Source organism: Tupaia chinensis, unplaced genomic scaffold (genome assembly GCF_000334495.1).
Source record: "Tupaia chinensis unplaced genomic scaffold, TupChi_1.0 Scaffold000273_1, whole genome shotgun sequence".
In the NCBI taxonomy this organism is placed as follows: Eukaryota; Metazoa; Chordata; class Mammalia; order Scandentia; family Tupaiidae; genus Tupaia; species Tupaia belangeri.
The window spans coordinates 1,624,737-1,632,840 of record NW_006159755.1 but is presented as its reverse complement, the minus strand read 5'-3'; the positions used below and the strand labels follow the sequence as shown (position 1 = coordinate 1,632,840).

The following is an 8,104-nucleotide window of genomic DNA, read 5'->3' as shown; positions in this document are numbered from 1 at the left end:
TCTTTTTCTTTCCTTTTTTTAGAAAGGGATTTTTGCTATAGGGCGAGTGCACTTGTCAGAGAGACAGAGAGAGACAGAAAGTGAGAAGTCACCCCCTGAGGGGAAGGCCGTGCTGCAATCCCTTGTCCTCTCAGGATTTTGGGCAGGCTCGCACTCGCACCAGCACAAGTTTAAGCCGCTGGGTCTGGGACTTGAACTGGGGCAGACGTGGGAGTCCAGCAACATAACTATTACGCCATTTGACAGTCCCTTTTCTTTCCTTTTTTAAAAAAGCTTTATTTATTATTATTGTGTTTCATTTTATCGTTGTTTGTTTATTTTTGCTAGAGGATACATGTACTTGCCAGAGAATGACGAAGAGACAGGGAGAGAGGGAAAGAAAGTAACCCTGGGGACCTGCAGTTAGCGTAATGGCTATGTCGCTGGACTCCCATGTAGTCGACCGTGATTCAAGTCCCGGACGTGGTGGCTTAAATTCACGCCAGGTGCCTGTGCATGCATACCCAAGATCCCTAGAGAAACATGGAGGAGAAGGGATTGCTGCGTGGTCATCCCTCCTGGGGGGTGATTTCTCGCTTTCTGTCTCTCTGTCTCTTTCTGTCTGGCGAGCGCACATGCCCTATAGTGAAAACCTCTCCATAAAAAAAAAGTAAGTAACCCTCATAAGGAATAACCATGATGCAATCCCTTCTCCTCCATGTTTCTCTAGGGATCTTGGGTATGCATGCACAGGCACCTGGCGTGAATTTAAGCCACCACGTCCGGGACTTGAATCACGGTCGACTACATGGGAGTCCAGCGACATAGCCATTATGCTAACTGCTGGTCACCCAACTGGCTTTAAAACAGAGGGTCTAGGTGGGGCTGGCAGGTGGTATGGTGTTTAAAGGTGCTAGATTCCCATATGGCTGACTGTAGTTTGAATCCTGGACTTGGTGACTTACTTTCTCCCTTACCCTCTCTCTCTAGTCAAATTAAAAAATAGTAACACATGAAATTAATGAAATAAATAATTCTTGGTTTTCTTGGAGAGATTTTTGCTATAGGACGCGTGCGTTCACCAGAAAGACAGAGAGATAGAAAGCAAGAAATCACCCCCCCAGGGGGGATGGCCACGCAGCAATCCCTTCTTCTCCTCTCGGGATCTTGGGCACACAAGCACACGCACCCAGCATGAATTTAAGCCACTGGGTCTGAGACTTGAACTGTGGTCGGCTACATGGGGGCCCAGCACCAGCCATTACACCAACTGCTGGTCCCATGAAATAAATAATTCTTTACAAAAATTTAAAAATAGAGGGTCTTGGGGCCAGCAGATGGCATAGTGGTTACGTCACTGGACTCACATAGCTGACTGTGGTTAGTGAGTTGCATCTGGTGGCTTTAAAATCATGCTAAGTGTATGTACATGTGAGTAGCATCGCCATCTCCTTGGGAGGTGATTTCTATGTTCCTCTCAGTCTCTGTCTCTCTCCAGCAAGCACATGCACCCTATAGCAAAAACCTCTGGTGGGGAGGGGGGGAGAGAAAAAGAAAAATACCAGAGGGTCTCATATCCCGGAGTCCCCTAAGTCCTGGGCCAACTGGGACAGTTGGTCACCCTATTCATGTTTTCCACTGATACTCTTTGTGTTTTAGTATTCCATCCAGAATACCTCAATGCATTTAGTTGTGCAATCTGCTTAGTCTCTGATCTGCGAATACCTCAATGCATTTAGTTGTGCAATCTGATCTCTAACAGTTCCCGAATCTTTGTATTTTATGACCTTGACATTTTCATGGAGCACTGATTGGATATTTTGTAGAATGTCCTTCAATTTGGGTTTGTAAGATGTTTTCTCTAGGCCTATGAATTTCAAGGGAACGAATCCCAAAGAAGTGAAGTAGGGCAGGAATTTAACATTTTATTCACTGCTATATCACAGAGTGCCTGGCCCATTGTAGGAACTAAAACTCATTCGTTGAATGAGCAAGCAAATGAATGAATAACTAGAAATTCAGCATTGTTTCAAAGTTTAAAAATGTTACTATAAATACTATTCTAGCATACATACTGTTCTTAGCTTTTTTCCTTCAACAATATGCCCTGAAGATCCATTTTAGGTGTACTGAGTTACTTTTATCCTTTTACAAGTAACTTCTTTCGATGTTCCTCTTTGTATGAGTTAGATTTTTCTCAGAGGCAAGCATTGGAAAGACTTGCTTGGCATGTTTCATGTGAAGGAGTATTGATAACTACCGACAAGTGGCTGGATACACTCACACGCCAGCAGTGTTTAAAAGTACTCGTTTTCCTTAGTCTTGCAAACTCGCGATAACCCTCCCGGAGCTCGGTGACCGCCCGAGCGAGCCTCGTCACCTTCCGGACTACATCTCCCAGAAGGCACTGCAGACCCTCTTCCTACCTGGTCTGCGTGATAGGGAATAGCCAATCCCTGAGGATCTCGAAAAGGTGCCTCTGCCTCCACTCCTCACCGACCTCCGGCGCGTCCAGAGCGACGGGACTGCGATCCCATAAGCCACCGCGGGCTGGCCGGCCTGCCACCATTTCAAGAGGTAGAGCGGGCAGGGGAGGGCCCAGGACTCCACTTCCCGGCAGGCAGTGCGGCCCGGCGGCGGGGCGCGGGACTCCATTTCCCAGCAGGCTCCAGGCGGTGGGTGCCGCGGTGCCTTGTGTGGGATGTAAGCGCGGAGGTGGGCGCGGGGGACCCAGGCCAGGACTCTCCTTGGGGTTTGGGGGGCTTGGCCTGGGGGCGCTTTCTGGACGGCCTCTAGGAGTCCGGGAGTCCAGTCGTAGGGAGGGGGCGTGACGGCCCTTGTGGGTCTTCAACGGGGTCCCTGGGACGCACCCCGAAGCCGGGGGTCCCGAGGTTGTGGCTGACCAGGAGGCCCTTCAGCCTCCGCTAAAGGGTCGCACTGGTTAAAGGGGGAAGCTAGTGCGCGGAGGGTGAAGGGCGGGAAGGAGCAGGGAAGTGGCGTATGGTAGGATGGAACCTTAGCTGAGCCTGTGAGGGGCTCCTCGGCCGAGCCTGCGACCCTCCCTCTCCCCGCTCGCCCGCAGGCCGCGGCCCGCCGCCATGGGGCTGAAGGCCGCCCAGAAGACGCTGTTCCCGCTGCGCTCCATCGACGACGTGGTGCGCCTGTTTGCTGCGGAGCTGGGCAGAGAGGAACCGGACCTGGTACTCCTGTCCTTGGTACTAGGCTTCGTGGAACATTTTCTGGCTGTCAACCGTGTCATCCCCACCAACGTGCCGGAGCTCACCTTCCAGCCCAGCCCCGCGCCTGACCCTCCTGGCGGCCTCACCTACTTCCCTGTGGCCGACCTATCCATCATCGCCGCCCTCTATGCCCGCTTCACCGCCCAGATCCGCGGTGCCGTGGACCTGTCCCTCTATCCTCGAGATGGGGGTGTCTCCAGCCGCGAGCTGGTGAAGAAGGTCTCCGACGTCATATGGAACAGCCTCAGCCGCTCCTACTTCAAGGACCGGGCCCACATCCAGTCCCTCTTCAGCTTCATCACAGGTTGGAGGCCCACAGGTGGCAAGGGGAAAGAATGAGTCCTGTCCCAACTTGGAACCTTGGCCCACCTCTTCACAACACTGTATGGTTTACAGAGCCCTCATGAGACCTGTAAACCTTGCGAGGTGGGGCAGGTATTATTTCTCCCTTTGCAGTTGGGGAAGTAAGGCCTGATGTGCCAGAGTCACACAAAGTGGCAGGGCTGGGACTGGAACTTGATCACTAGGTTCCAAATCCATTAACCTACCCTCTTCTCCTTCTGCATTCCCACCTGTGTCACTGACAGTTACAGGAATCCTGCAGCCCAGCATGAGGCAGAGGTTGGCAGCAGATTGGGGGGGGGGCTGAGGAGACAAAATTGGGGTGTATTTAAACAAAATTAAAATGTTATGAAAGTGAACGGCCCAGGGGCTTGACCTAAACAAGCGTAAGGGTCAGGGCTTACAAAGATCTTTGTGCCAAGCTCAGGGGACTGGCAGTCATTCCCTGGTGTGCCACATTGAGAAGAAACCTGAGGCTGCTTTTGAGCAAGAAGACTAGTCAGGAGTGCCTTTTGGTGGGTGTGTGGGAAGAAAGAGTATTGGCCAGAGTGTCCTGTTTTTGCTGCCCCTGTCATAATAGGTGCATTAAAATGGGGAAATCCTTAAATGAACAAAAATATATAATATAGTAGCAGAGAAAGAGAGGGGACAGGACCAAAGACTGAGTCAAGCTATGGGAGATCCTAGAAGGTCTCTCGTTGGGGAGCATGGGTGTACATGGGAGAGATGATGGGCAGGAGTTCCTGAGGTGTGGGGTGAGTGGGAAGGAGCATGGCCATTACTGCCTGGCACCCTTCCCTCGGACCAAAGCCCAGAGGACTCTCTTTCATTACCTCCCCCTTCTGCAGGCACCAAACTGGACAGCTCTGGTGTGGCTTTTGCTGTGGTGGGGGCCTGCCAGGCCCTGGGTCTTCGGGATGTCCACCTGGCACTGTCTGAGGATCACGCCTGGGTAGTGTTTGGGCCCAATGGGGAGCAGACAGCAGAAGTCACCTGGCATGGCAAGGGCAACGAGGACCGCAGGGGCCAGACTGTCAACGCGGGTGTGGCTGAGAGGGTATTGTGTCCCCATCCCCACCCTGTCCCCTTCATATTCTGCTAGCCTGTCACCCAAGGGGTTCTGCTTTCATGGGCCACACTCCCTATCACCACCTACATGTGTTAGGAATAGAAGCTCCTTTCCTGGCTGTTATTCCCTGCAGCAGATAGAGGGTGGACCATCATAAGACATCTGGTCTTGTCCCCTCCCAAGAGCTGGCTGTACCTGAAAGGATCCTACATGCGCTGTGACCGCAAGATGGAGGTAGCATTTATGGTGTGTGCCATCAACCCTTCCATTGACCTGCACACTGACTCTCTGGAGCTGCTGCAGCTGCAGCAGGTGAGGGCTATGCCAAAGGGCAGAAGTGGGCTAAGCCAGGCTGCTGGCTTGACTTGCTGTGGGACCCCGGGCAGAGTTACATTCCTTCCTGGGCCTTTACTTCCCCTTCTGTAAAATGGGTTAATAATTCTGGTCTGGCCTTTCCCAGGGCTCTTGGGAAGGTGGAATTGAGATGTGAAAAGTTTGTTTTCTTTAAAGCGTTGCTTTCTGAATTCTCGTTTCTGAATTCTTGTGTGGGAAGGGGTCCCTTTTGGTTCTGAACCTTACCTCTGCCTGCTAGGCTGAGGACTCCTCCTCCTCCCCTCTCCCCAGCTCATAACTCTCTCCTTTGGCCCCTAGAAGCTGCTCTGGCTGCTATATGACCTGGGACATCTGGAAAGGTCAGTAGGAGGTAGTGGCTAGGCTGGGCTTCTGGACCTAAAGGGCTGGGTGGCAACCTGCACCTGTCCTTTCTCAGGTATCCCATGGCACTAGGGAACCTGGCAGATCTGGAGGAACTGGAGCCCACCCCTGGCCGGCCAGACCCACTCACCCTCTACCACAAGGTGAGGGCACTTTAGGAGGGTTCGGAAAGGAGGTTCCTACAGTAGCTGAGGTTTCCTTTTTTCTGGGGATGGAGAAGCGGCAGGTGAGGGGAGAAAAACTGTGTGTGTTGGGGTATTGCCCATTCAGTTCCCACTGTGTGTCAACCGTGTACATCATCAGTGCCATCAGGGCTATCCCAGAGCTGTCCCTGGCTTTCCAGGCAGGACCTGGATTTGCCCCCTTAACCCTTACTCCCTGCAGATGGCACAGGGTAGGCCATCATGAAACATCCAGACTTATCTCCCTCTAAGAACTCGCTGCATTTTCTGTCCTTCCTGGAGTATGACAGGCATCAAATGTGGGAGCACTGAGGAAATGGTATTAACTTGGGGTTGGGGATAGGTAGGGCATTGGCTGAGCTGGGGAGTTTTTTCTGTTCGTGTAGAAGAGTGTTTGGGAAGCAGATGTGCCCTGAGCTCAGAGGGTGGACTCCTCTTTTCCCCTCTTCTATGGGAGTCCCCACCCCTGGAGTCTGCCTCAGGCCTCAGCAAGCAGTCTTGAAGACCTGGAGAGCACTGTGTAGAGGGGCTGCAGAGTGGAGGTGGAATTGGAAGTGGAGGAGGACTTTTGGGGAATCTTATTGCCTCTTCTGAGTCGGACCTAATGGGGCATTTGTGCCAGCCTGGGCAGCTGGGAGCTGTCTCCCTGAGGCTTCTCTGTCCTATCCCCCAGGGCATTGCCTCAGCCAAGACCTACTACCAGGATGAGCACATCTACCCCTACATGTATTTGGCCGGCTACCACTGTCGCAATCGCAATGTGCGTGAAGCCCTGCAGGCCTGGGCCGACACAGCCACTGTCATCCAGGAGTGAGGATTCCCCCTACTAGGGTCTCCGGTCCATACTTTCTATCCTTTACACCCACTTTCCAACCACCCTCGCTCAGGAGTAAAGCCTGGTCCTAAGCCCCAACCTCTCTCCATCCAGTCCCTAGGCAGCTAAGGCCACCATCACCCAGGAGGTGGGGCCCCTGATTAGGGGCTCACATCTTCCCCTCCCTCTCCTCTCGCAGTTTCTTACTGCCATCATCCAGCCATGGGATCTCCATCCTTAGACCCATGCCCCCTCCTCACTCTTGTTCTGGGCTGAGACAGATTCTATCTTGGAGTAAGGACCTCAACCACTCACCTGGGCTCTATCCCCCGGGGTCCTTGGGGGTGCCCACCATGCTGAAGACCCCACAGTGCTCCACTGCCCTCACAGCTACAACTACTGCCGAGAAGATGAGGAGATCTACAAGGAGTTCTTTGAAGTGGCCAATGATGTCATCCCCAACCTGCTGAAGGAGGCGGCCAGTTTGCTGGAGGCAGGCGAGGAGCGGCCAGGGGAGCAGACCCAGGTGAAGGGCTGGAGCTCCAGCCCATGTCCACCCTTCTACCTGGCAGGAGTCCCCAGCCACTGAACATAGGGGCTGCATGTACAGGACTAGGGTCTGCACAGGAAAGTGACCCAGAGTGGAGAGCTACATTCTCTTGCTGTAGTTGAGGTCCTGGGCCTGAGTTTGGGAGCTTCTACCCTGTGGCTTCAGTAATGGCCAGGGTTCCTCACTCAGGTTAGGGGTGGGGTGGAGGAAGTGATGGTCCTTCTTTCAGTCCTGGTTAAGGACTGACTTTATAAGAGGAAAGAGGTTCTGAGGATGCTCTGGACCTATGCCCTTCTTCTGAAGCCAGGCTCTCTGCCTATGTCAGGGGTCTGGCCTGTGCCCTGTGCTAAGGGCAAGTTAGAGTCTGACTTGTGTTCTCCCTTCTCTTTTTCCCAGGGCACCCAGAGCCAGGGTTCTGCCCTCCAGGATCCTGAGTGCTTTGCCCACCTGCTGCGGTTCTATGATGGCATCTGCAAGTGGGAAGAGGGCAGCCCCACACCAGTGCTGCATGTGGGCTGGGCCACTTTCCTCGTTCAGTCCCTAGGCCGCTTTGAGGGACAGGTGAGGGCAGCTGATGGAGATCGGAGGGAGTGGGCACTACAGGTGGTGACTACAGCCACAGGGGAGGTAGACCTTTGCGGCCCAGAGGCAGCATTTGCTCGTGTCTCTGGGATACAGTTGAGCCTGAGACCCCCTGTACGGGATGGCTATGGTTGTGTCTTGGATCCTGTCTCTGGTCCACAGTCTTTCCTTCAGCTTGCTCTCCCCTGGCCCAGGTGCGGCAGAAAGTGCGCATAGTGAGCCGGGAGGCTGAGGCAGCTGAGGCTGAGGAGCCGTGGGGCGAAGAAGCCCGAGAAGGCCGGCGGCGGGGCCCCCGGCGGGAGTCCAAACCCGAGGAGCCCCCACCCCCCAAGAAGCTTGCGCTGGAGAAGGGCCCGGGTACAGGCCAGGGTGCGATATCAGGACCCCCACGGAAGCCCCCAGGGACGGTCCCAGGCACAGTACGAGGCCCTGAAGGTGGCAGCATGGCTCAGGTGCCAGCTCCTGCAGCATCACCACCTCCAGAAGGTCCGGTGCTCACTTTCCAGAGCGAGAAGATGAAGGGTATGAAGGAGCTGCTGGTGGCCACCAAGATCAACTCAAGTGCCATCAAGCTGCAACTCACGGCGCAGTCACAAGTGCAGATGAAGAAGCAGAAGGTGTCCACACCCAGCG

At 53.9% G+C, this 8,104-nt stretch overlaps 1 protein-coding gene across 1 annotated transcript in view; it reads left to right on the top strand.

Moving 5' to 3' along the window:
- The first annotated feature begins 2,605 nt into the window (after window positions 1-2,605).
- MEN1 (menin 1) overlaps window positions 2,606-8,104 on the top strand; it is a 7,423-nt gene continuing 1,924 nt past the window's right edge. The window contains exons 1-10 of the mRNA XM_014588315.2: window positions 2,606-2,682; window positions 3,062-3,522; window positions 4,409-4,617; window positions 4,813-4,941; window positions 5,281-5,321; window positions 5,399-5,486; window positions 6,199-6,335; window positions 6,730-6,865; window positions 7,286-7,450; window positions 7,666-8,101. Of these exons, the coding sequence (XP_014443801.1) occupies window positions 2,681-2,682; window positions 3,062-3,522; window positions 4,409-4,617; window positions 4,813-4,941; window positions 5,281-5,321; window positions 5,399-5,486; window positions 6,199-6,335; window positions 6,730-6,865; window positions 7,286-7,450; window positions 7,666-8,101 (1,804 nt within the window). The 5' untranslated portion in view covers window positions 2,606-2,680. The remainder of the gene's footprint in view (window positions 2,683-3,061; window positions 3,523-4,408; window positions 4,618-4,812; window positions 4,942-5,280; window positions 5,322-5,398; window positions 5,487-6,198; window positions 6,336-6,729; window positions 6,866-7,285; window positions 7,451-7,665; window positions 8,102-8,104) is intronic.